Source organism: Carlito syrichta, unplaced genomic scaffold, assembly GCF_000164805.1.
Source record: "Carlito syrichta isolate Samal-C Ts95f unplaced genomic scaffold, Tarsius_syrichta-2.0.1 Scaffold308663, whole genome shotgun sequence".
Lineage (NCBI taxonomy): Eukaryota > Metazoa > Chordata > Mammalia > Primates > Tarsiidae > Carlito > Carlito syrichta.
In genome coordinates this window covers 351633-378134 of record NW_007252759.1, presented here as the reverse complement: position 1 = coordinate 378134, position 26502 = coordinate 351633, and the positions used below count along the sequence as shown (strand labels likewise).

Below are 26502 nucleotides of genomic sequence, written 5' to 3'. Positions count from 1 at the left end.
AGTGAACAGAAGAGCTAAAATACTCAGAGTACTTGAAGGACACTTGTGACACCGAATGGCTTTTCCTTTGCCCCAGGATTTTGAAGCCCAGTCTGTTGAGGGAAGGGAAGAGAGACCTTTCCTCTTGACTCATGTTGTGACCACGATCCCAAAAGACTGACCAAATATTACCATGTGGGCAGGCTGCTAAGGACGACTGCAGAAACAAGGTTTCTAGAAAAACAGGGGAAAAAAATACAGTAATCTAGCAAAGATATGCAAAAGACTATCCAAAGAGGTTCTGTTTTGAACAGCCAAACTTTATGAATGCCTAACATATCCTGTCCTTTTACTTTCCTTACCACCAGGTAAAAAATACAGGCACTCAGAAATTTTTTTTGAAAAGAGGGACAAGAACCTACATTTCTTCTTGGTTTTCATAATATATGCTACATATTTATGTTCTTAGGTGATAAATACCATTGTGTGTTAACTGTATGAAAATGCATTCACTAAGATAGAGACTGCTGACTCTACCACAGCATCTTTGAGGGCATTTAACTATGGTTAAGAGTTAGACATTTGAGGCTTAAAACACAGCCACCTATAATTTAGCTCTGTATCCTCTCCACACTCCTAAAAAAGAATGGATAAACACTTTAATCTGAAGTTTACAAAAATATAAATGATTATATCAGAATTTTACAACTGCAAAACAGCCCTGGTGATAATCTGGTCAAATATCCCCAACTTTATAATTGAGGCAACCAAAGCCCTCACTCTCAGGTCTTTGGTTATACCAGGAAGCACAGAACTCTGCCCTCCTGTCTCTTTGTAAATGTCTCATATTTGGGCTGAGCTCTTAAAAGAACTAGCTTACTTTAGTTAGAGACAGATGCTGTGTATCAATTATGCTACATCAATCTTTTAAGATTACATAATACAAAAGCAATATGTTAATTTTTAATTTTAAATGTCATACTAATAAACTTACAATATATTGTAACCACTTTATTACTATGAAGCAGTGGGATAAATCTTTTATCAGGAGTTTGATTCACTACCATGAATGTGTACTGATACTTTGGTGCAGTATCATGCTTGATTCAATTAAATTATGTGTCATTTACTTTCACTTCCACACATATAAACACATTTCTATTTCACCTGTTGATCAAACAGCACACAGCCAGCTATCCACTTCTTTCTGGTTTAAATGCATGTAAATGCTCTCATGTAAATGCAAGGACTTCATAATATATGAACAACTTCTCACTGCACCATTTCTGCCCTGCCATTTTTTTTAATTGAAGGTGGGGGGGAAGCAATACTGTGGTTTAAAAAAAAAACCAGACCTTCTTGCAAGGTTCTTTCTGGAGAAATGTTTGAGAATACAGGTATAGTCCTATAATGAGACTGTAATCAAGATCATCCTACAAGGACATAAGGGTAGACTCACTCTCCTGGAGAGTTTCTGAGCTTACTAGGAATATTATAATAATGGGGTGGGGGGATATTATAAAGACATTCTACAAGAAGACTCCTAGATAGGTGATTCTGAACATACTCCAATCCAGACTGTAATGGGAGACCACATGATAGTTAAATCATTCTGAGGAAGAAGTTTGTGTCTAGAAAGACACAATAATGTAATCTAATGCTATAATAATTGTTTTAGGTTTTGTGAAAATATAGAGGCCATGAAAGCAGAAAAATGTAGTACTATAACAAGCAAGGAGGCATCTTTAAGAATAAATACTTAACACATACAAATTTTAAATGGTATCTAGTAAATTTTCATGTCAAATCTTTTAACTAAACATATAAAATTTTTAAATGGCAATGAATATATCTTCATGTGAAATCTTTTAACAAAATCCACAAATAGATTATAAAAATTGAACAATCATAAACATCTTATGTATAAAGTTTTAAGGGAAAGTTTAAATTTCTACATTATTCTGTGTAATCAAGTACTTGAGCAATTTTTGTTACTGCTAAACAGCAGTTGACACATTTCTAAGATAATTCAGTTATGAAAATAGTATCACAACAAGGGTTGGCACATAGCATTCCACCCATCTTCAGTCGTCCACAAATGTTAACCGTCCAGGCCCTTCATTCTTCATCCATCTCCTGTATCTCTTCCATCGAGGGTCGCTTGCTAACTTTTTCTTTAATTCTTCCTCTTGTTCTTGTTTGTAGACCTATAAGTATAAATAACACTGAATGACTCTACAACTCAAAAAGAAACATGCCATTGGCTTTTGGACATATTTATATTTATCAAATGTAGCTTTAGGTAAAAAGTTCCCAATGAGCATGTCAGTTTGTCTTCTGAAGACCACTCATCTAAAAATACTAAGCAGTTAAGCATTTTAACATTCAGTCTTAAATAAGAAAGAAAAAACCGTGCAGGAAGTAATTTTTTGTCATTGATTTCTATAACCTAGGAATACATTCTTCCCTTCACTGAAATAATACATAAGTTCTTTATAGCTAATGTCTAATCTTAAAGAAGGCACACTTCATTTTATCATGGTACTTTGTAAATTTAACTAATAACTTGCATATTTGTTGATATTACCCAAGGAACAAAATGACTTTACATATATGTATATGTTTGTCTATAAACTGAACTTACATCTACCTTTATCTTTAAAGATAACTGGTTTTTCAAATTTTTTTTAAATTAAAATTTCCAAAGAAGTTTAAATAAACCAGAGTTAAAACCTGTGAGAACACAAAGAACAAAGACCATCTGCCATTTCTATAACTTTTAGTGAATGTCAATTGAAGCAAATGGACAAGTTGTCAAAGTCAGTTTCTTAACCACATCAACTTCTAGAAAGAGGTCAGGGGTGGTAGCTCACACCTGTAATTTCAGCACTTTGGGAGGTCAAGGCAAGAGGATCACTTGAGGCCAGGAATTTGAAACCAGTCTGGGAAACATGGAGACCACTAACTTTACAAAAAATAGAAAAACAATATTTATTTTTTATTTTTATTTTATTTTTTTGAGTTGGAGTCTCACTCTGTCGCCTAGATTGGAGTGCAGTGGCACTCTCCCAGCCACCGCAACCTTGACATGCTAGGCTCAGGTGATCCTCCAGCCTCAGCTTTCCAAGTAGCTGGAACTATACGTGTGCACTACCGCGCCCAGCTAATTTTTTACTTATTGTAGAGATGAGGTCTTGCCAAGTTTCCTGGGCAGGTCTCGAACCCGCGGGCTCAGGCAATCCACTCGCCTCAGACTCCTAAAGTGCTGGGAATACAGGCTTAGCCACCGAGCCTGGCCAAAATTTATTTTTTAATTTGGGAAGATTTTACTTTCTAAACATTAAGAAGTAATGACTAAAATAATCCCATACAATAACATATTAAAATTCACTCCAGAATAGCATGCTAAGAAATACACAGTTTTGCAGCCTGGGCTGCTTGCCCTACTTAAAAGAGAAAACTTTTCAAATAGTATAGGCGTTTAACAAGTATGTTGCCTTCCATTTTTATGTTACTTATAAACAAGTTAAATATATAGGCATCTACTTCGCAAAACATTTGGCAATTTGTTGTAACTTAATTTACATAAATATAATTCAGATCAAACCTTTAATTTCAGTCATATCTCTTTAGGACATCACATATAAAAAGGAATGACAGACCGAGTACAGTAACTGACACTTGTAATCCCAGCACTTTGGGGGCTGAGGCGAGGGGATCACTTGAGGCCAGGATTTCAAAATCAGCTTGGGCAACATAGTGAAACCTTATCTCTACCAAAAAAAAATTAAAAATTAGCTGGGTGTGGTGGTGCATGCCTGTAGTTCTAGCTACTCAGGAGTCTGAGGCAGAAGGATCACCTGAGACCACAAGGTTGGGGTGGCGGTGAGCCAAAAGTGTGTCACCACACTCCAGCCTGGGCAAGACTCCAACTCCAAAAAAAAAAAAAAAAAGAACTATGAAACTAAAAAACAAAAAAACAAAAACCGAATGCATCTCAGACTTCTTAAGAAGGTTTCACTGTGCTCTGTTTTGCTTATTTGTTTGTTTTTTGAGTCAAGGTCTCACTCTGTCGCTCAAACTGGATTGCAGTGGCAGAATAACGGCTCATCACATCCTTGACCCTCTGGGCTCAGGTGCTTCTTCCACCTCAACCTCCTGAAAAGCTGGCACTATAGGCATGCGCCATCACACTCAGTTAGTTTTTAAATTTTTTTGTAGAGGCAAGGTTTCACTATGTTGCCCAGACTGGTCTTAAACTCATGGGTTCAAGCAATCCTGCCTCAGCCTCTCAAGAGTGTTGGGATGCCGGGCTCGGTGGCTCAGCCTGTAATCCCGCGCCTTTGGGAGGCTGAGGTGAGCGGATTGCCTGAATCCGTGGGTTCGAGACCCACCTGGGCAGGCGAGACCTCATCTCTACAATAAATCAAAAAATTAGCCAGGCGTGGTAGCGTGCGCCTGTAATTCTGGCTACTCGGAAGGCTGAGGCGGAAGGATCGCCGGAGCCCAGCAGGTCCAGGCTGCGGTGGCTGGGAGCGGCCACTGCACTCCAGTCTGGGCGACAGAGTAAGAAAAGAGTGTTGGGATTACAGGTATTAGCCACTGTGCACAGCCTCTGTTGTTATATTTAATATATTAACTAATTAATTTTACCCAGAATCTAACATAATATGGTTATGATGAGACTACTAGTTCCTTTAACACCATGGCTAGGTAGCCGATCACCTCAAAAGTAATTTTTTGTAGTTGACAATTTGTAGAACAAAAGATTTATTAAAATATAGCCGGGCATATTTTAGGAGCATCAAATTTTAGCTAGTGTAATTAACAGAAAGTTGTTGTAGCACCTTGCAAAGATACATATCATGGCCAGGCTCCGAGGCTCAGCCTGTAATTCCAGCACTTTGGGAGGCCAAGGTGAGTGGATTGCCCACAGGTTCGAGACCAGCCTGGGCAATTTGGTGAGATCTCGTCTCTACAGTAAATCAAAAATTAGCAGGGTATGGTAGTGCACGCCTACAGTTCCGGCTACTTGGAAGACTGAGGTGGAAGGATCGCTGGAGCCCAGCAGGTCGGGGCTGTGGTGGCCGGGAGCGTGCCACTGCACTCCAGTCTGGGCGACAGTGAAATTCCAACACACACACACAAAAAAGATACGCATCATTCTGCTGCAGTTAAATACACAAATTGAACTATTCTTAAAACTTTTTTCAGAATTAGTCTATCAAAATATTTGAAGTTTTTTTTTTTTTAGTTGGAGTCTCACTCTGTCACCCAGACTGGAGTGCAGTGGCCGCTCCCAGTCACCGCAGCCTCGACCTGCTGGGCTCCGGTGATCCTTCCGCCTCAGCCTTCCAAGTAGCTGGAACTACAGGTGCACGCTACCACGCCTGGCTAATTTTTTGATTTATTGTAGAGATGAGCTCTTGCCAAGTTGCCCAGGTGGGTCTCGAACCCGCAGGCTCAGGCAATTTACTCACCTCAGCCTCCCAAGGCATGGGATTACAGGCTGAGCCACTGAGCCCGGGTGAAGTTCATTTTTTAAAAAGAAAAATTACAGGTTAAAAACCCACTGTTCCACTGCCAAATATAGTTAGCCTTTCCATAAAAGTAAGATCTTTATTCATTATGTAGCTCTTGGATTTCAGAAATTTGAGCACACTTCTGTGATACCTATATATACCAAACTTTAACTTGGTCAGGAGGATGCCACTAAAATCACAGCAGAAAGACTACTCACCTCATACTTCTCCTTTATCCAGAGCTCCCGTTTAAGAAAAGTTTCTTTCTGATGATCTTCTAGGCTATCAAACTGAGACTTTGACATCTTCATAGATTTACGGATGATATATAGTCTCTCTTCTTCCCCATATTCTTTGCCTTTGATGTTAAAATTATAAATCCATCGGCAATACCAGACTATATATGAGCATAGGTGAAAAGGAGCTAAGATAATTTGAAACAGGAGAAGATCACATATTTGGGGTTTCTGATATCCTCCCTTTATATCTATTTTACTTTTTATAATGTTCTTTATGATGTTCTCCTCCTCGTCACGAATTTCCTCTTTGGACTTTTTGTTTTTGCCTTTTTCTTTGGCTTTTTTGAGTAGTCCTTGCTGCTTGGCAATCTCTGTAGCTTGGATACGGTACTTGGGTACTGTGGCTAGGTAGCTGATTGCCTTATTGTAGCTATTCCACCAGCTGAAAAACTAGAATATTTAACAAAGAAAAACGAGTCATTTTATTACCAAAATTCATCTAAACTAAAGCAATGGTAGAGAGTCTTGGTGAATACTATCACTCAAGAAACCCATTATGATTAAAATAGGGATCTCAGAGATCTTACTTTTTAAGTAAAAACGATATTAAAGCAATGCCCATGTGTCCTTAGGATCTCGAGTAAGTAAACTCTAAACTCCAAGCCAAAAAGTCATTGGTTCACTCAGGAGATATCCAAGACTAGAGGATTGGTGGATTGACCACACCACACCCGTGTTTTCTTATCTTTACCCCTTGACTTTTCCCTAGATCACTATGAAAGCTCTTTTTCTGGCTGGGTGCGTGCGCCTATAGTCCCAGCACTTTGGGAGGCTGAGGTGAGAGGATTGCCTGAGTTTGAGACCAGCCTGGGCAACTTGGTAAGACCTCATCTCTACAATAAATGAGAAAAATTAGCCGGGCGTGGCAGCGCATGCCTGTAGTTCCAGTTACTTGCCAGTTACTTGGAAGGCTGAGGCAGAAGGATGGCCTGAGCCAAGCACATCGAGGCTGCGGTGGCTGTGAGTGAGCCACTGCCTTCCAGCCTAGGCAATAGAGTGAGACTACAACTCAAAAAAAAAAAAGCTCTTTTTCTTTCTTTTCTTTTCTTTTTTTACGCAACCTACTTACTAGATGAAGAGTTAATGGTAAAAACTAGCTAGTGAAAAATTTAAAAATTAACAGGGAACAGACTCAGAAACTTGTATTCATTCCCATCTCTTTCCTCAACCACCTACATGGATCACAGTAACACTCATCCTATTCTGATAAAAGATTCTGATGTTTTAATCAAAAATATTATATTTGGAGAGGAAAATATCAGAAATATATTCAACCACAAAGGGTGTTATTGCCAGAAAAAGTCCTGCTCTTTACAGAGTACCTCTATGCATTCCAGATTCTGTTTTACTGAATAAATATAGCAGTTATACCAATAATATCCTGAAGTGTTAACAGTAGCAATCTATTAGGTATAGCAAAAAAAAAAAAAAAAAAATTACTACAGAATTATGTAGTAAAATTATCCCTGCTCTCCCCTTTAAAAGGGTAATACTTTTACAAAAGCAATACATTTAAAATATATCACCTTGGTCTTCAATAAAAATTCTTTTATCAACAGGAATACCACTTCTGGAAATTAAAATGGAGAAGTAATTTTCAAACTAGCGAATTGCTTCATTCTAGTCATTTGACTTGTTATTTCCTCTAAAGGAGCACATTATAAGAGTAGTTAGCTTAAGAATAATAATAGAGAAAACTTATTTCAGGCTGAAGTTAAATTTTTGTGACATTTCAAAACAATGTAAAAAGTTACTATACCTCCTTTAATCTATCTCAGTGGTTTTCAACCTAAGCAGAAATGTCTTAGGGGGACATGTGGCAAAGTGTGGGTCATTTTGGTTAACAACGATGGCAAGCCTACAGCTTCAGGTGATGGGAGCCAAGACTTGTTAGGTCAAATTGAGAGTTCAGATTTTTCCCAAGTTTAATGGGAAATCATTACAAAATTCCACAAGGATAAATTATCTTGCTGACAATCACTCTGACTTACATGGAAAATGCTCTAAAGGGAGCAATGAGAAAAGATCTGGGTTTCCAAAGGATTCTTTATAGTTCTACAATGACATTCATCATTAATTTCTTAGATTTTCCACTGAAAAAGATTCTAGTACTGCCAGTTGACTGAATAAATTAATTCTAACTACAAGTACAATTTTACAAAAAGACTTCTGCAGTTTAGTTTTTATGACTAGCACTAGGCGATGTGCACTCATGCACATACGTACACGTAGATCCAATATCCACTGATACACACCTGAAATACCGAAATAGCACACACGCTGACCAAAATCACTACTCTGACATCCACTTTAGGGGCTAAGCGCCTGCTGTAGTAATGGTAGTAATGGCTATAGTACTCTTCTGGATGATCCAGCATGTAGTCATAATCTTTTCGTGTTTCTTCATCCTGTAAAATGACAAAATATCCAATTTCATATGATATTTAATCAAAAGGTCTTGATTGTTCATCTGTTAAGTCAAATCTAGAATGTTATAATCATGTAAGATTAATCTGAGTTAAAAAAACAGAAATTGTTAAAAATTTTAAAAAATTCCCATTATTCTTTAAAGGCATATATAAATTTGCTTCCAGAACTTTAATATTAGGTATAAAAGCATAATAAAAATATTTCTCCAAATTCTTGAGTATTGTTAGTCCTCCTAGAAAAACAAAAACTTTATTTACAGTTAACATTTAGCCCTTTAAGCTAACACTGTGGTGCTAATCAGGATGTTGCCATGTTCCTAAAATTTGAGAGGATGTTGACACCTACTCTCAAAAACTGCTGATTAAAAAAAAATTTATCTTTTGTATATATTCACAATCACATTCCAGCTTTGTGTAGAAAGTTTTCAGCTGAAAGCAATAATGAAGACCACACAAAGTAGGTGAAGTCAGTCTGTGCCTAAACTGAATTATGCTCCTCTCAAAGAAACATTGAGATGTCAATGCAGTATAACAATTCAAGTTTAACTTTGTGAACTTGGGCAAAATATTCAGCCTATCTGAGCTTCATTCTTCTTTTTTGCAAAATAAATAAAGATAACAATACATGCCTTACTACTTTTACATGGTTGTTGTGAATATCAAATGGCATACACTATACAAAAACACGTTACAAATATGTAGTACTTTATAACACATTGTCGCAGTCCAGTTCATAAATGAGGTAACATATAGATCTTTTTTACTCATACAAACTCATTGAAAGAATTATAGCATTCTGAAATGCTGCTCTGGATATTCAAATAAAAAAATTAAAAAAAAAAAATCTTTGGCTAGGTGTGGTGGCTCATGCCTGGAATCCTAGCACTTTGGGATGCCAAGGCAGGAAGACTGCTTTAAGACAAAAGTTCAAGACCAGCCTGGGCAACATAGCAAGATCCTGTCACTACATAAAATTAAAAATAAATACAAAATAGTTGGGTGGAGTGGTTCACACCTATAGTCTCAGATACTCAGGAGGCTGAGGCAGGAGGATCACTTGAGTCTAGGAGTTCAAGGTTGCAGTGAGCCATGATTGTACCACCGTACTCCAGTCTGGGAGACAGAGTAAAACCTTGTCTCTCAAACAAAACAAAACAAAACAAAAAAACCTAATTCTAATCAATGTCTAACGGAGATAAATGCCAATGCTTTATGGAGCTACATAGGTTAAGTTATTAAACTAGGTTATGATTTGCTCTTTATCCCATAGAAAACCTATTTCTCAACTTATCCCATTTCAAAATAAAAAACTAACATCAAAACAATTCTTTACTCTCTGTATGTGAATGCAACAGACCATTACAAAAACTTTTTTTTTTTCCCACTCAGAGAATTTCTTTCTAGGATGAATTATTCCACACTCATAAACTGCATATTCTTAGCTAAAGGCAATTCAAAATCTAAACATAGTGCCTTGCTACTGTAGACGAATGCTCTGAATTCTCATTCAGGGCCTCCTTCTGAGCCCTCCAATATTCAGTTTCTTACATCTAAAATACGTTTGCTAATGACAAAATCTTTCTTGTATCCATTAAAAAGAATTTTGATTTTGAGTGGGAACATTCTCGGTTACAGTTTTCCTACATTCATTATACTAAAAATATTTTTTAGCCTCTCACCAGTATATGAAACCATATAAACTAGTATTGAGTTTAATCAGATATGATTATATATACAGATTATTTTATGGCACTATATGGAGGGCCAATATGATACCTGCCATTTAGATAAAAGGAGGAGTGAGCTCAGGCTGATATTATTTTCAAATTTACTTTTCTAGTATGTTCTTTTCTGTCAGAAAGGATTTTCTTGTAGCAACTACCATACACCTCAACTGTCAATTAATGATTCCTTCTTTAAGTCATCATCAAATTCCAGAGAATCCAACCTAGAAAGAGTAAAACTTAACAGAGGTCGCACAGGCAGTCCTGAAGACTAAAGCCCACGTCTCTTGATACGTCTGAGTACTTCAAGATATTCCTTTGAGAATTTTTCCATTCTTCTTTCACTTTTTATTTTTGGGACTAATTTTATAAAAATGTCCTGGTTTTGTTTTGAAAACTTTAACTCAGCCTTCCAATCTTGACAGATGTCTTCTGAAATGTATTTTTTTCAAATACAATTCTTCTTGTTCCAGCTGTATTACCCATAGTTGAAATTAAATGCTGCACTGCGCCCTACAACCCTCTGACATCCTATAGCCCTCTAACATCACAAGCTACACAGAGCCCTTTGCCTTGGTTGCCCGTATTCCTTCTAAGTGAAGTACGCAGAATGGTCTTGAGTATCACTGAAATCGGGTATGCAGACGTCATGTGTCCAACGGCTATCTTTTCTTTTTTGTTCTCTCATCTTAGTGAAGGCCACTAAGACTCCATACAGTCCACAGAATGTAGATATCATTCCTCTTCAAGCATTTCACCTAGATCTTCTACCAGGGTCAGCATCTTCTCGCTAGTTTCAAGATTAGTGATTTTACCAAGTCCTGAACTCCTTTAACAGGATGGTCAATTAATACTCCAACACATCTCCAAAATCTGTAACTTGTATCTGGTCTTTCTACTGCAAGCAGAGCCTGTGGGGTCTATTCAGAGCCCCCTAATAATTCCTCAAACTACCTAATTCCTGCAAAAAGTCAAGTGACTTCTCTTTGCATGGTTTTCTTTTCCTTGGGGTCACTATAAATTTATGACCCTATTTTTTTGGATCATGATTAGAGACTAGAAAGTTGTCCACTTCTTTGTTATAGCATTTATTCAATTTATTTATTCTTTACACTAGTGCTTATAGCTTTCTCTCCAGAATGAAGTAAATGATCTTTAGGCTGAGGCATGCATGCATTCTAGATGTTCAAAGTTGGCACAAATTGGTAAAAGTTGGGAGTTCTCAACAGCCTAAGTCAAAATCCCACTCTTCAGTAATTCACAATGTCTAGAATCAACATAGTAAGAACAAGAGGGTACCAGGAATAGTAGAGCAAAGACAAGACCGAATAAAAAGACCACCATTCTTTCTGAGACTCAATTAGAGAGCTAAGGTACATTCTTACTTTAAACACCATGCATTTATTTTTTTTCCTATGAATCTTAGAACTAAGATAGTCCCATATAAATATTTTTTAATCTTCAATGCTCCCATGGCCAAAGTTAAAATTTCTCTCACATGCAACCAAGTCAAAACTGGCCCAAACTTATCTACCTAGCAACATTTCTTACACTCTTCCCTCTTTTACCCGGGGCAAATATTCAGACAATTTCTGGAATTTGGTATGTTCTTCCAATATAACATGTTTTTTCATACCTATGTCTTTGAGCATATAACTCTAACTCAAAGTCCATCTCTTTCTTCCAACCTCATGAGCTCCCTAAGGACATAAATGTTACTGCCTCAGACAGTTAGACCACCCTTATTACATTTAGTACCTATTTATTATAGCACTTATCACATTGTAATCATCAGTTTTTTCTTTTCCTTGAATAAGCATTTCTAGAAGGTAGATAGGGTGACTCATTAATCTCTGTATATCCAAGGCCTAGCACAGTGCCTGGCATTCAGTAAATGTCATTTTAAAAATTACTGAAATTTTGTAAAGGTTTTCTCTCACTATAAACGTCTCTCCAGCTATACAGGTCTCCTTCCATCTCATCAGCAAGGCTGGATGGGTAATTATGTCACAAAAACTTCAGCTTGGCAGAAATGATTGCTTGAATTCATAGCGTATGAAAATATGCTACTGTGGCTAAAATAGCTTAAACCTTAAAACAGTTTAATATCTTACCTTTCAATAAGGTAGTACTTTTTCTTTCAGCAATTTTGTGGATCTTAAGGTCCCAGGGTCTGGAGATTCCAACTTCTTTTCAAAACCAAAACCTTTATACTTGTTTCTTCCTCCTCTCTGTCCTGAGCCTTGATAAGCAGGGCAATAAGCTCCTTGTTTCTACTCTCTACAGGAATAACTGTAGTGCTTCTGCTGGTGTCCACTCCACTCCCAATCCTCTTGGGCATATGCAGGAGGACTGGAACATAACCACCAGTATCTAGATCAAAAGTGAACAAGAGGAAACCCACAAGCAAAGAAAGCACTGAGTCCTTTCTTCTCTCATGAAAATGATCATTCCCCATCCCGAGAAGCAAAAATATATTATGTTATTCCCCTTGAAGGAAATAATGAATGTTTGATCTTAATAAACATAAGTTGCAATAATTTGATATTGCAGCCAGTTTTACATTTAAAATGTTCTAGAATACAGAATATAGAAACCATTTTCATATGGTAAAGGCCAGGAATAAATAATATATAAAAATATTGTGCTTATTCTTAAAAATATATATAGTAATTTTATTTTTAAAAAGAAACATATACACATACACACCAATAATCCCTCAAATAAAGAAATAATCTCTGGTCCCCTAAATTCTTTTCCAGGCCATTACATCCTACTAAAGAGGAAGAAAATTTGCTGCTATCAGTGTCATTTCTTTTCTTGTTTCCTGCCTACCAGTCACTACTGCAACAATCTTCTTATACGTCATCTCTTCCCATTCTGTGTGTAGTCTCACAGCTCCCATTATCTGATATATCAGCTACATACTAGTAACACTGACATATGTTTTTCCTTCCTCATCCTATTTTCAACTATATGCTGACCGTTTTCTAAATGCAACATATCTCAAATTTAACATACACAAAAACCAAATCTTTTTCTCTGTGGTTCAATTAATACCATCACCATCTACTTGGTCATCGGAGCTTTAAAAACCTTACTCACTCTTGATTCAGCAAAAATGATGCAAGGCATTAGGCCTTGGAAGACAAACAAGAAAAGGTCTTGACCTCAAAAAACTTCCTACATAGAAGGAGGATCTAGCAAGTAAGAAGAGCACAATTCAGTGTGCTAAGGAACAAGGAACTGACTAACTCTGCCTAGGACCACTACCAATGGAACTCACAGAAGAGATGAAATGAGAGCTGGCTCTTGAAAAGCAAGTAAGGTGTGGTGAACTTATTCCAGGCAAAGGAAACAGCAAGTATTATGGTACAGAAGCATCAAAGAATATAATGGATGTAGTGAAACTTGAGCATTGGGGAAATTTAGGAAGAAAGGAGTAGTAAATGTAACTAGGAAGATAAGTCTGGATATAGACGATCTTATATGCTATGCTAAAGAGTTAGGGTGTTATCATCTGTGCTATTAAAGAATGAAATGTTTTCAAGTATGAGGATAGTATTGGGTAGAATTGTATATTTTGAAAGACAACACTGGTAATACTGTAAAAAACAGAATGACAAGGACACAGATTTTAGCAGCTAAGAAATAGAACTTGATCATTAAACAAGTATAGAAGAATCAAAGGTGATGTTGAACATGATACTGAAGTTTTAAATTATAGTTACTAGGTAGACCATGTTACTCAATACGGAATACAAGAGAACAGCAAGTTTGGAGAGGATGCAGTGAAAAACTGGGGAAGATTTTGAAATGAGGAAGAAAAAAATTACTGGCTATCTTTCCATTTCCTGGAGCCGCCAACGATTATTCCTGTAGGATTGTTTGTCTTTGATTAACCGACCTTAATTCTCTAGAGATAGACGTAACTTGTAGAAAACTGAAAATAGCAAGTAATTCCTATTCACAGAAAGACTAATTGTGTCCAGCGTAATGCAACTCATTATTGCCTTACAGATTCTGTCCAGTTTTATAGGCATTTCAGTAATCCCTATATGACTACAAATGAGTGTGGCTTTTTCTCCTTTTAACTAGTTTTAATATCTTACTGGTTCCTAGATAGATGTGGCAGCTCACGCCTGTAATACCAGCACTTTGGGAGGCCAAGGTAGGAGGATTACTTGAGTGAAAGAGTTTGAGACCAGCCTGGGCAACATAGTAAGACCTAGTCTCTACAAAAAATAAAAAAATAATTAGATGAACGTGGTGGTGCATGCCTGTAGTCCCAGCTACTTGGGAGGCTGAGGCAGAAGGATCATCTGAGCCCAAAAGGTCAAGGCTGTGGTGAGCTGTGATAGTGACACTGCACTCCAACTCAAAAAGTCTCAGAGGTGGTGGGTATACTTAAAGACCAGACTTCTTTGCTGGTGTATAATGCAACTATGTAACCAAAAACTATTTGCACCCCTTAGAGTTATTGAAATAAAGAAAAAAATCTTACTGGCTATCTCATTAATTAATAAGTTAGGTAAAATCTCTGACACATGTTCATTTTTTATTTGCATAAGAGTCATGATTATATCTTCTCAAGTTTATGCTTTAACAAAGATAAATTGATTTTGGACCTGTTTGAAATCAATCAAAAAAATAATATAAATAATTTGCTTTGCTTTTAGAAAACAAATTATTTCCAGTTTTCTACAAGTTCCTTCTGTCTCTACAGAGTTAAAACAGGTTTGTCAAACACAAAGGTGCACTCCTATAGGAATGTTTAATTGTGCATACCTGTGTTACAGACAAGAGGCAACTGAAAATATAAGCCTGGAGAACAGGCAGCTTTTAGAGTTGCCAACGTAAAAGCAGTGGCTAAAATCAAAGACAACTGAGTTTCATCAGGAGAAGCTTAGAAAATAAAAAAGAGTACACAGAAGACAGAACTCTATGGAAAAGCAATGTGTAAGGTGTAAGCAGTGGAAAAAAAGACTGAAAATAAATGGCTAGAAGTAAAGGAGAACACAAGTCAGGGAAGAACACCTTAGAGAACTAAATGGTCAACAATATCACATGCCACAAAGAGTTCCAGGACGAAGAAGAAATGAAGAGCAGCCATCAAATCTGGTGATTAGTGTCATTGCTCACCTTAACAAGAACAGTTCCGGAGCACGTGGTGGTGTACAGGTCAGCTTACCATAGCTTGAATGAGATGAAGATAAGAAAGCAGACAGTGAACAGTAGAGCAAAAAGACAACTGTGAGAGTAGCTTTAAATAAAAGAATCAAAATTAGGCAAAAGAAATGGGAAATGAACCAACTAAGAGATTCTAAAGTAACAAGAGGAATGATGAGATTATAGAAGACCGTGGAGATAAAATGAGTTCAGTCATGAATACCTTCTTGTCCTCCATTCTCAATATTGCTCCCCGAGTTTTTTTAGGAAGCAAACATAAGATTGTGTCATTTCTCCACTTTAAAACTTCTGGTATCTATTCAATATACAAAGTTCAAATTCCTGAACACAGCCATCATCCGATCCCAAACTATGTTCCAGTCTCCTGAAACACTCTCCCTCCCATGTACGTCACAGGCTTCCAACCTAGAAGTAGCAGATCCCCTGACGTCTAAAACGCAATAGGGGTCTTTGCATTCTTGTGAATATCTCAATATGTTCCATTTATTCGTGATAAATTTGCACAAGCTAAATTAAAATGTCAAGTGCTCGGTTTCCAGTTAGAATTATATTAAGTCAGAAGTTTTTCGGTTGATCAAGAACCCTAACTGATTGTTAATGACATCCTGTGTCAGGCAGTCATAGCACCAGAATCAAACCTAACTGATACACAATCAACCTTGAGTATAAATAGGAAATAACAGTTGAGATTAAGGAATCAGTTGAAAATAAACATTTATAGGTTCACAGCAGAAGTAGTAAATGCTCCATATGCTTCCACGCCTTTCTTCTAGGACCATGGGAGACTTCACTATCAAACATGTCACTCTTTTTAACTCTCAGCACCCCTACAAGTGTTCCAGGTGGTCATGACCATCAGAGTTGGCACACAAAATGAAAACTATCTGCCATTCATGGCCTATAAGTTCACTTTATTTGCTGTTTATCAGCATCACAACTATAGCAGAATTTATATAATTTTAGGGTACAGTGGCATGTGCCTATAATCCCAGCTACTTGGGACTCTGAGGCAGAAGGATCACTTGAGCCCAGGGTCCAAAACCAGCCTGGGTAACATAGCAAGACCTTCTCCCCTTTCTAAAAAAAATGTTTTAAATATAATTTTATATTATTTTCATGAATACTCAACTATTATGAGTCACTGATTAAAATCTGGATAATGCTGTAAAGGAAGAATGGTAATACTAATAAGTACAGTTAATTTTTTTTTCCCAGAACAGAGTCCCTGGGAAAAATATTATAAAAGTGATCCTTGGTAGAGGAAATGCTCATTACTATAATACCTCACTAAACTACATCTCATTCCTGGAACTAGCCTCACACACTCATGACTCCATGTTTCTGATGATCAAGTTTTCCCTCTACCAGAAGTGTCCCTTCACTGTTAAACTTGGTGACTTTGCTCCAGATCAGTTAAAAGAGTACATTCTTCTCTAATCCAAGAAGATATAATTGCTTTCTCTCAGTGCTGCAATAATCTGCACATACCTTTATTATATAACTTAAATAAATAATACATGAACAATAAGTATCTGTCTCCCTTGTTATAATTAAAAGCTTAAAGTAAGGAACTGTGCCTTTTCCACTGTATGGTTTTCTCTCAGCATCTATGTTGGTACAAGTTAAAGAAAAGATTGAATAAGAGAACAGTCTAAGGAATGAACAATAAACAGTAATTAAACAGGTCAGGTAATTCAGAAGCCCCCTTTTGGCCAAATCTTCCTAAGTGCTCAAGTCCTGCCCCATCAATCAAACTGATAAAAAGAAAACGAAGTGTTCTTGTGACACTTCCCCTCCAAGAAAAGTCTGGAGAAGGCTCTCTCTACACATCCCTTCCCCTTAACAAATAACCTTTCTGCCAACAATATTCCCAAAAGACCTTTTCTATGCTCTTTGTGATCCTGCAAAATGCTATCAAATTCTACACTTTCCCATTTTCTACCATCACAGTTTTTCTAAGTGTATCCTTTCTAGTTGTTCTGTTTATTTCTATGCCATTTCTCATATTTCATCTATTTCATTCAATTTTTATCTGCATTCAAAAATGATTACTGTTCTCGCTTAAAACCCTCCGAACATTAAAAGTAGAAGTGCAATTTTATCTGATTTAGGAATTTTTCATTCATAATCATCCAATTTATTTTTCTACACCACTCTTTAAAATTACAACTAATTTGGGTAAAATAGCAAATAGGCTGCAGATACCAATGTCAAAATGCCAGAAATCCACTTTCAATTTCCATTCTATCATATTTTCAGAGAGGGTTTTTATTAATATTAATTATCTAATGTGCCAGACACTGTGCTAGGTGCCACGGATATACACACAAAAAGGGAGCATAGTTTAGTGGAGAGGGAAAAGTAACTCAGTATTTACAGTGCAGTGTGATAAGTGCTATAGCCACCTTAAAAACACAAAATGGAACTAGTCTGTTTCACCTCATGAGATTTAATATTGACACAGAGAATGAAAGTCCATATTTAACTTCCAAAGTCCATGAATTTCCTGAATCCCCAACAGTTAAATACACAAAATACTATTGTGATTGTCTTAGTTTATAAAGCAGGGCATGAAATAATGGTTTGACATCCTACTGAGATCTGGAACTGTAAGTTATTTGGGAATGTGAACTAAGCATAATCTGGTGAAAGTATCTGACCAGTACCTTTGCCTTTTATTATTACCCATTCTTTTTCAGATTTCTTCATCACAGGTAAAATCTTTTGCTGCTAAAACAGTAAGGACCAAGGGTCATATCTTGTTTTACCAACTGTATTTAAATCATGTTAGTGTTCTTATTTTTTTAACAATCGCCATCTTTAAAAAAAAAAACTCTCTCAAAAAGGCATTCATTTGACCAAAACAACCTCAGAGTCATAAATCCACTTATGTTTTATTATAGTATCCATTTTGGTGATATGTTTATTATCAACATTCAAACATAGGCTTCTGCTTCCCATTTTTATTCCAGAGTCACTGGAAATCAGTTTCTCCCACTATTCTGCCTGACCTGATCTTAGCAAAAGTCACTTGGACCTCTTACCCCTCACAAACTGTTTACAGCCTGAGGACATAATCCAAGGAGAACGGAGGTTACATGCCCATTATCTCAGCAGGATAATTTGTAAGGCTGAGGTCCTCCAAATTGGATGACCTCAGTTCATTACATCTTTGTATTACCCAGAAAATGATATTCTTTGACAACTTCCTCACAATTCTCAATTATGAAAAAATCAAATCAGATGACCCTGTAATAAGTGCTCACACACACAGCAAGTCAAGGTACTTTTCCTTATTCCAGGAGCAAGCATCTGCAATGAGGTAAATAGCTTCTGGAGGTGCTCCACTTGGAAGTTAAATTCATGTCCATCTCTATAAATTTAAAATGGGAGTTTTCATAGAGTTCTGTTAGATCTGATTTCCAAGGGTCCAGACATTCCTTTTCTCTCACAGATAGTTTCCACAGTAATAAGTAGGGGGGTCTGAGGGATTAGAACACTTCCCTCACTCATTCCTCCATCAGTACAACTCCATTTCTAGTGTCCTGTTTGAAGGTATTGTGGCTACCACAAACTTGTCAGAGACAAGAGTACAAGTGTTACTTAAATTCTAGACATACTTGTGTTTAACTGCCTAAAAAATCCTTGTTCTTGAGTGAATGGAATTTCTCTGCTGTCACTATTTCTAACCCATGAACCTGGCATTTGTTTTCAAATATCTCACCAACACGCTCATTATTCTCATGACAAATCTACTCATCTCCAATCCCACAAAGCCCAGCAGAAGCAACAAGTGGCAGTACTTCCACTGCCCTCTCTTCTGGAAGTCCTCCCTCTGTCCAAGACTCCTTTACACACCCTCAGGGCTTTGGAGCACCACCAGCAGGACTTCTGACTGACTGCAAAAAAACACAGGTTGGAGTTTCATACACAGAAGCCCCCTGGATAAATGGAGTTCTTTCCTATTTTTCTGAAGTCTTTCCTCAATCTCTCTTTACTCTTCAATAATGGGCAACCAAGCCCTCTGGCCTCAGCACTTTCCCAGTTCCCCACCTGCACCTCAAATTTCCAATAAAAATTACAATCTCACTAATGCCAGTGAGAATTTAATGAACTAGTCATGCTCACTTTATTACTCCAAACTGCTCTGGAAACATGAATGAAGTCCTTAACTTCTAGACTCAGTATTTTCAGCTCTGGAAAGCTAATCTGGAGAAACAATCCAGGGTCAAATTATAGTATATCCACTCAAAGCGCAGTCATTAAAAAAGCCATTAAGAGCTGGCTAAAGAGCAACATGGAAAACTTTGCCTCAAAAAAAAAAAAAAAAAAGACTACTAAGAAATACAACTACATTCGCTGACGCAAAAGTATCAGTATGATGGGGCTCTTGAATCAGTAATAACTGCCATTAAACACAATCTACACTTTGTGATTTCTTATATGGTTTGACTTTTGCAGCAGAAGAAATCAGTATCAGGCTAAATCTCCCTGATAACCCTGTGAAGAGGTATCAAGGCCTTGATTCTGCATATGAAGAAAAATCTACTACAACATATTAAGTCACTATCCAAGGTCACACAGGGATGTCAGAGCCAAGAGTCAGACATACTGTCTTCTGACTGGTTGTTCTTTTTTTTTTTTCTTTAAGTCTTTTTCTAGTTCCTTAAACCCAAGCTAAATGTCATAATTAATACTATCCTCCACAACCAAACCTCTGTCATATCAAACTGGTCCCGTGACAGTGTCATTCAACATTCGAGACCTTTCCTGTTGAACTATCCCAGATCTCAACAATCACCCTGCTTTTCCGAGTAGGAACCGGACGTTATTAAAACGTTTTCACGAAATCTTAAGATGCCCAAATCCCTGCATAATAACGACTGTCACGGAGAAGGAGGAGAGGGCCGACTCAGCTCTTTTACAGGGAGGGCCACGTGGGAAACGTGAGCATCCTAAAGGTGGCGGTGGCGGCCATGCTCGGTGCCGGGGTCACCGAGGACCTCGCCCCGCGAGCCGAAGGCGCCACGCGCTTCCCGCCGCCGGTCCTCGAAGCCGCTCCGCGCCCGCAGGCCTCACCTTCAGAGTCTCGTAGGCGGTCGCCACCAGCAGGAAAGCTTCCTCGGCGCTCTGCGGCGTCCGCCCGGGGCCGTCGTCGCCGGGCTCGGGCCGGTAGCGGTCGGGGTGGTAGCGCCGGGCCAGCTGGCGGTAGGCCCGCGCGATCTCCGCCTTGCCCGCCGAGCGGCTCACGCCCAGCACCTCGTAGCAGTCCCGCGTGCCGCAGTAGAGCCCCTCCACCAGGGCCCCCGCGGGCCGCGCCAGCAGCAGCACCAGCAGCGGGGGGACCAGTAGCACCAACCAGCGCCGGCCGGCAGCCCCGGCCCCCCGGCGGGGAGCGAACAGCGCCGCCATCCCGGCCTCGCCGGCCGCTCCGCCGCCCCAGCCGGGCTCCAGCACTCCGCGGCGCACCGGGCTCGACACGCCAGGGCAGGCCGGGTCCACGTCAGCAGCCGGCGCCTCCGCGCAGGCGCACAGGGCGCGGCTGCCGCAACTATTTTCTCCGCCGCGCGTTGCTAGGGGAGACGGACGCCTCCGCCACCCGGCCGCTTCCGGTATGTTCCCGAACGCCTTCCTGGTCCCACGCGGCGGGAGGGTTTGTGCTTCATCGGACCCAGAAGATGTCTCTGTGTCTCGTAGTCTCTGCTACGAGGTGCCAGGCTCATTTCGCCGATGTGTGCGGAGCGCTCTACCGTCCACATGCACACCACCCGTCGCCTTTTCGATATCATGACTTCACCTGCTGCAGTAGGTAGCCTGGCTCTTGCATCCCGTCAGCAGCATCAAGAACGTATGTGCATAGGGTTCGAAGACGCCTTCCTCTCACTGGCCAACATCCTGCCTTTCCAAACGGAAGATGAACTTGGAAATTCTAGGTTCTGTCTGTCTACTACGGACCCTAGTTCATGGCCATCTAGTTCATGGTTTGTCAGCCTCCACTCTATTGACATTTGGACCATGTAATTATTTGCCTTGGAGGGGCTGTTCTGTGCGTTGTACGATGTTTAGCAGCATCCCTGGCCTCCCCACACTAGAAATCAGGAGTACCACTGTCCCAATCGTGACAATCAAAAATGTCTCTAGATATTGCGAAATGTCTGCTGGGGGTTGAGTTGCAGGAAAAAAATACAGGATGCTCAGTTAAATTTGAATTTCAGATACACAACAAATAATATTTTAGCATAAGTATATCCCAAATATTGCATGGGACTATATAGCAATATGAAGAACTTTGCCTCAAGAAATTGTATCTATCATTCACTTGGTTAATATTTACTGAGTCTCTACTGTGAACCAGACACTGTTGTTTAGGCACTGGAGGCACCATGGTAAGCAAGTTAAACAATATTCTCAATCTCAGAGAATATATATTTTGGTGGAGGAAGACAGTAAACGAGCAAATAAATGTTCAGATATAAATTATTTTAGTAAAATGAAATAAGGTAATGATATATATATAGAGAGAGAGAGCATTACATAGCATATATGTTATATACTATAAATATATTTATGAAGAGAAAGATACAAAATTAATGGAAACCCATAGAAGGGTCACCTAATCTGAAATTATTAGGGTTAGGGTCAATTATTAATGCCAGTTCTGAGAGGAATTGACGGCTAAATTGACTTTGAAGAACAAATAGAGAATAATTTGAAGGATGGGGGTGAGTGAGAAGTTTGGGGATAAGGGAGTATGGAGTAAGTACCAAGAAGAGAAAAGAACCATAGGCAAGAAAAACAAGCATGAAGCTTTTTAAAAAATGAAAAACAACCAGTATGACTGGGAGTGAAAGTGAGGAATGCAGGTGATGAAATGAGAAAGCCAGGTTGTGGGGAGTCATTTTATTTTATGTTGATTTTGTATCTAAAATAGTCAAACTCACAGAAGCAAAGAATAAAGTGGTGGTCACCATGGGTTGGGGGGGGGAGGGAGAAATGGGGAATTGCTAATCAATACGTATAAAGTTTCAGTTATGCAAGATGAATAAGTTTTAGAGATCTGCTGTACAACATTGTGTCTATAGGTAACAATACAGTATTGAACACTTAAATATCTGTTAATAGGGTAGATTTCCTGGTAAGTGTTCTTATCACAATAATATGTAAAAGACTGAATGAACTGTGGGTGATGACTTGGGCCTGTAATACCAGCACTTTGGGAGGACAAGGCAGGAGGTTTGCTTGAGCCCAGCCTGAGCAACGTAGGGAGACCTTGCCTCTATTTTTAAAAAAATCAAAATATTGGCCCAGCATAGTGTCGCACTCCTACTACTCAGGAAGCTGAGACGGAAGGATCACCTGAGCCCAGTAGGTCAAAGCTGTAGTGACCCATGATTATGACATTGTACTCCAGCCAGGGCGATAGAGTGAGAGCCCAACTCAAAAATTTTTGAAACGAGACTAGAGAAACTCACTTTAAAGCAAACAGAGCTTTGGTCCCCCCTTTTGCCAGTTACTAATATATTACCTCTGAGCTACAAACTCACCTTTCCATGACCTGGGAAATGTTAACATCTAGCTGACTAGATGTTAACTCTGCCAGTAGAGGGTGCTTGAGGGTCACTGCAAGGCTGGGAAAGGAAAAAAGGGAAATTTTCTTCTTGAAGCAAACAGATCAATGTGCAGGGTTCCCTGTTCAGCACCATTTTTTGTTTTGTTTTGGTTTGGTTTTTTTGCTACCACATTGGTGATGGCTATTGTTGTGGGTTGAATTATGTCCCTCGCTAAAAGATACGTTCAAGTCCCTGGTACTGTAAATGTGAATGTGTCCTTATTTGGAAATAGGGTATTTGGAAATGTAATTACCAGTTAAATTGAGGTCACTCTAGATTAGGCTGGTCCCTAATCCAATGACTCATATGTCCTAATAAGAAAAGAAAACAGAGGCACATACACAGGAAAAGATGACCAAATGAAGATTCAGGCAAACATTGGAGTTATGCTGCCACAAACTAGGGAATGTCAAGGATTGCTGGCCACCACCAGGGGATGGTGAGAGGCATGGAACAGATTCTCCCTTAGAAGTTCCAGAAGGGGCAGGGCTCGATGGCTCAGCCTGTAATCCCACGCTTTGGGAGGCTGAGGTGAGTGGATTGCCTGAGCCTGTGGGTTTGAGACCCACCCGGGCAACTTGGTGAGACATCTCTACAATAAATCAAAAATTAGCCGGGTGTGGTAGTGCGCGCCTGTAGTTCAGCTACTTGGAAGGCTGAGGCGGAAGGATTGCTGGAGCCCAGCAGGTCGAGGCTGCGGTGGCTGGGAGTGGCCACTGCACTCCAGTCTGGGTGACAGAATGAGACTCCAACTCAAAAAAAAAAAAGTTCCAGAAGGAACCAACCCTGCTTGTTGCCAGGTGAGGTACAGTGTGATGTTCCGAAGGTTCTTTTGACTTGCCACAGAAAAGAATTTTAGAGTGAATCCAAGTATAGTTTACAACAAAATGTATTACAGAGAAAGAGGCATACCCAAAGGGCATGGGCATCTTAAGAGAAAGAATGCACATTTCCCTTTGACAAGAAGCTTTATATACTTTTACAATGATTATTTTGCTAACTGAAAGAAGGGATCCCAAGAAATTTAGAATAAACTTAGTTCACATTTTGTCTCAGTATAACCATTTTTGCATAGATTGACATGCTTTGAATCTAGCAAAGGTTAGACATAGATAAATTTTCAGTAGGCAGGTTTTAGGAAGCATTCAGACATTTTACCGCCAAGCTGGCAGCCTACCCCAGCCCCTTGGCAAATCTCCATCAGATGGAAGACATGGAAAGCCCACCCTTTCTTTTTTTTTTTTTTTTGAGTTGGAGTCTCACTCTGTCGCCCAGACTGGAGTGCAGTGGCCGCTCCCGGCCACCGCAGCCTCGACCTGCTGGGCTCCGGTGATCCTTCCACCTCAGCCTTCCGAGTAGCCGGAATTACAGGCATGCGCTACCACGCCCGGCTATTTTTTGATTTTATTGTAGATATGAGGTCTCGCTGCCCAGGCGGGTCTCGAACCCGCGGGCTCAGGCAATCCACTCACCTCAGCCTCCCAAAGGCGCGGGATTACTGGCTGAGCCACGGAGGCTGGCTCAGCCCAACCTTTCAATTCATGGTTTAGCGTAATGATCTCTAAGAAACTTTCAGTTTCCCTATGGAAGGCGGAAGGCCAAACATCACCCCTTAGCTGGTCAAAGCCATAGAAATGATAATAAGACTGCCTTTTTGGATGGAACTTGTGGATTGGAAACACCTGGCAGGTATCTTGCAGGAAAACCCCTCCCCTTTCTCCTCCCATCTAGATCACCACCATGGCAGCAATCATGTGACTAACCCACCCATCTGCCTGCTGTCGATCACCTGACGTCAGTACCTGCGCTTACCTGCCCCTTTATGATGATGTGAAGCAGACCACCACCCAATCACCTTAATGATCTTCCCCTATCAAAGGGAAGGATTAAAAGGATTCAACCATGAGTAACCAGCCACCAATGCCTTGCTAAGGTATGGTGTGGCCATGTGCTCTTTGAGCTAGGGCCAGGCCATGCTTTCTTAAGTTTTGACTCCCTCCCCTACCTTGGGGAGGCAAAACTCCTCTCTCTCTCTCTCTCTCTCTCTCTCTCTCTCTCTCTCTCTCTCTCTCTCTCAAATTTACTTTCTAAATAAACCATATGTTCTTTCTTTTTTTTTTTTTTTAGTTGGAGTCTCACTCTGTCGCCCAGACTGGAGTGCAGTGGCACGCTCCTGGCCACCGCAGCCTCGCCCTGCTGACTCAGGCAATCCTTCTGCCTCAGGCTTCCAAGAAGCAGGAACTACAGGCATGCGCTACTACACCCAGCTAATTTTTGATTAATTGTAGAGACAAGGGCTCACCAAGTTGCCTGGGCAGGTCTCGAACCTGCGGATTCAGGCAATCCACTAGCCTCGGCCTCCCAAAGTGCTGGGATTACAGGCAGAGCCAATGAGCCCAGCCTAAACAGTATTTTCTAATCTAATTTCTGTGCAATTATTTGCTTCTTTCTCATGGTACTAGATCACACACCAGACATCCACACCCCCACGGGCGTCACCTAATAATCTGGAGGCCTGCTGGGAGTTCGACCTAACACCAACCATAAATTAAGAGGGTGGATTGCAGGTATCTCTCCACTTTTGATGAGCTAAGAGATGGACTTTTCTTAAAACATCATATCTGTGTTTTGGGTAATTCTCTATTGTTTCTGTGATTTGCTACACTGGTAAATTCACATTCCAGTCCACAAGGTAGTCAGGTCTGGTGTGCCTGGTCAGTTGGGTGAAGGATGGGTACCAATAAGAAAGATGTCTAGCCAGGTGCAGTGGCTCACGCTTATAATCCCAGCACTTTGGAAGGCTGAGGTGAGAGGATTGTCTGAGCCCATGGGTTCGAGATCAGCCTGGGCAACTTGGTGAGACCTCATCTCCACAATAAATCAAAAAATTAGCTGGGCATGATGGCACGTGCCTGTAGTTCCAGCTACTTGGAAGGCTGGGGCAGAAGGATCGCTTGAGCCCAGCAGGTCGAGGCTGTGGTGGCCATGAGTATGCCAACTGTACTCCAGCCTGGGCAACAGAGTGAGACTCTGACTCAAAAAAAAAAAGAAAAAGAAAAGAAAGATGTCTGAATGTTTACCTATTTTAATTTAAACTGCCTACAAGAAATGTATCTATGTCTAACCTGCACTAAAAAACCTGCCTCACTGCTGAGACCTTGATTTCAGATTTCAGTTTCTAGAACTGTGAGAGAACAAATTTCTGCTGTTTTAAGCCTCCTAGTTTGTGGTATTTTGTTACAACAGCCCTAGGATACTAATACAAATTGAATCAGGGCCTTTGTCACCAATTGGTAGCAGCAGTTAGCTCTCAGCAGAGATCAGTTTCTTCCCCACAGAAGCAGGCAGCATGCTCTTGGGACAATCACACTCCTCAGAGCAAAAGAAGTAGTAAGCGCATGCTTATTGGGTACAGGATGTCCTTCTGAGGTGATGAAAAGTTCTGGAACTAGTTAGTGGTGATAGCTGCATAACATTGTGAAGGTACTTAATGCCACTGAATTGTACAACTTAAAATAGTAAATTATATATGATGTATATTTTGCCACAATTTAAAAAAATTAATATCAGATAAGGGACAAGCTTCCTCTGAGTTTCTAAGTTCCCTATTTCTTTACTTTTCAACATCAGCCCCAGGAGTAGTAGCCATTCTGTTCATTCATTTTTTCTTTTACACATTTTTTTTTTTTTTTGAGTGGAGTCTCACTCTGTCACCCAGACTGGAGTGCAGTGGCCGCTCCCGGCCAGTG

General features: G+C 39.7%; 1 protein-coding gene across 1 annotated transcript; it reads right to left on the bottom strand.

The window, feature by feature from the left end:
- Positions 1-928: 928 nt before the first annotated feature.
- On the bottom strand, positions 929-20604 carry LOC103268006 (dnaJ homolog subfamily C member 25). The gene is made up of 4 exons (XM_008065562.1): positions 20223-20604; positions 8056-8208; positions 5720-6190; positions 929-2186 (listed from the first exon to the last, which is right to left on the bottom strand). Exons 1-4 carry the CDS (start codon positions 20553-20555, stop codon positions 2064-2066), a joined length of 1080 nt encoding a protein of 359 aa, XP_008063753.1. The 5' UTR covers positions 20556-20604; the 3' UTR covers positions 929-2063.
- Between the last annotated feature and the right edge of the window lie 5898 nt (positions 20605-26502).

What these genes read in the sequence shown, in the direction of transcription:
- LOC103268006 (XM_008065562.1), bottom strand. Translation starts at nt 20,555, where the DNA reads ATGGCGGCGCTGTTCGCTCCCCGCCGGGGGGCCGGGGCTGCCGGCCGG. An exon ending in GTGCTATTTCGGTATTTCAG is followed by an intron (nt 6,191 to 8,055) that starts GTGTGTATCAGT and finishes TAAATATTCTAG; the next exon opens with TTTTTCAGCTGGTGGAATAG. An exon ending in GGATAAAGGAGAAGTATGAG is followed by an intron (nt 2,187 to 5,719) that starts GTGAGTAGTCTT and finishes TTATACTTATAG; the next exon opens with GTCTACAAACAAGAACAAGA.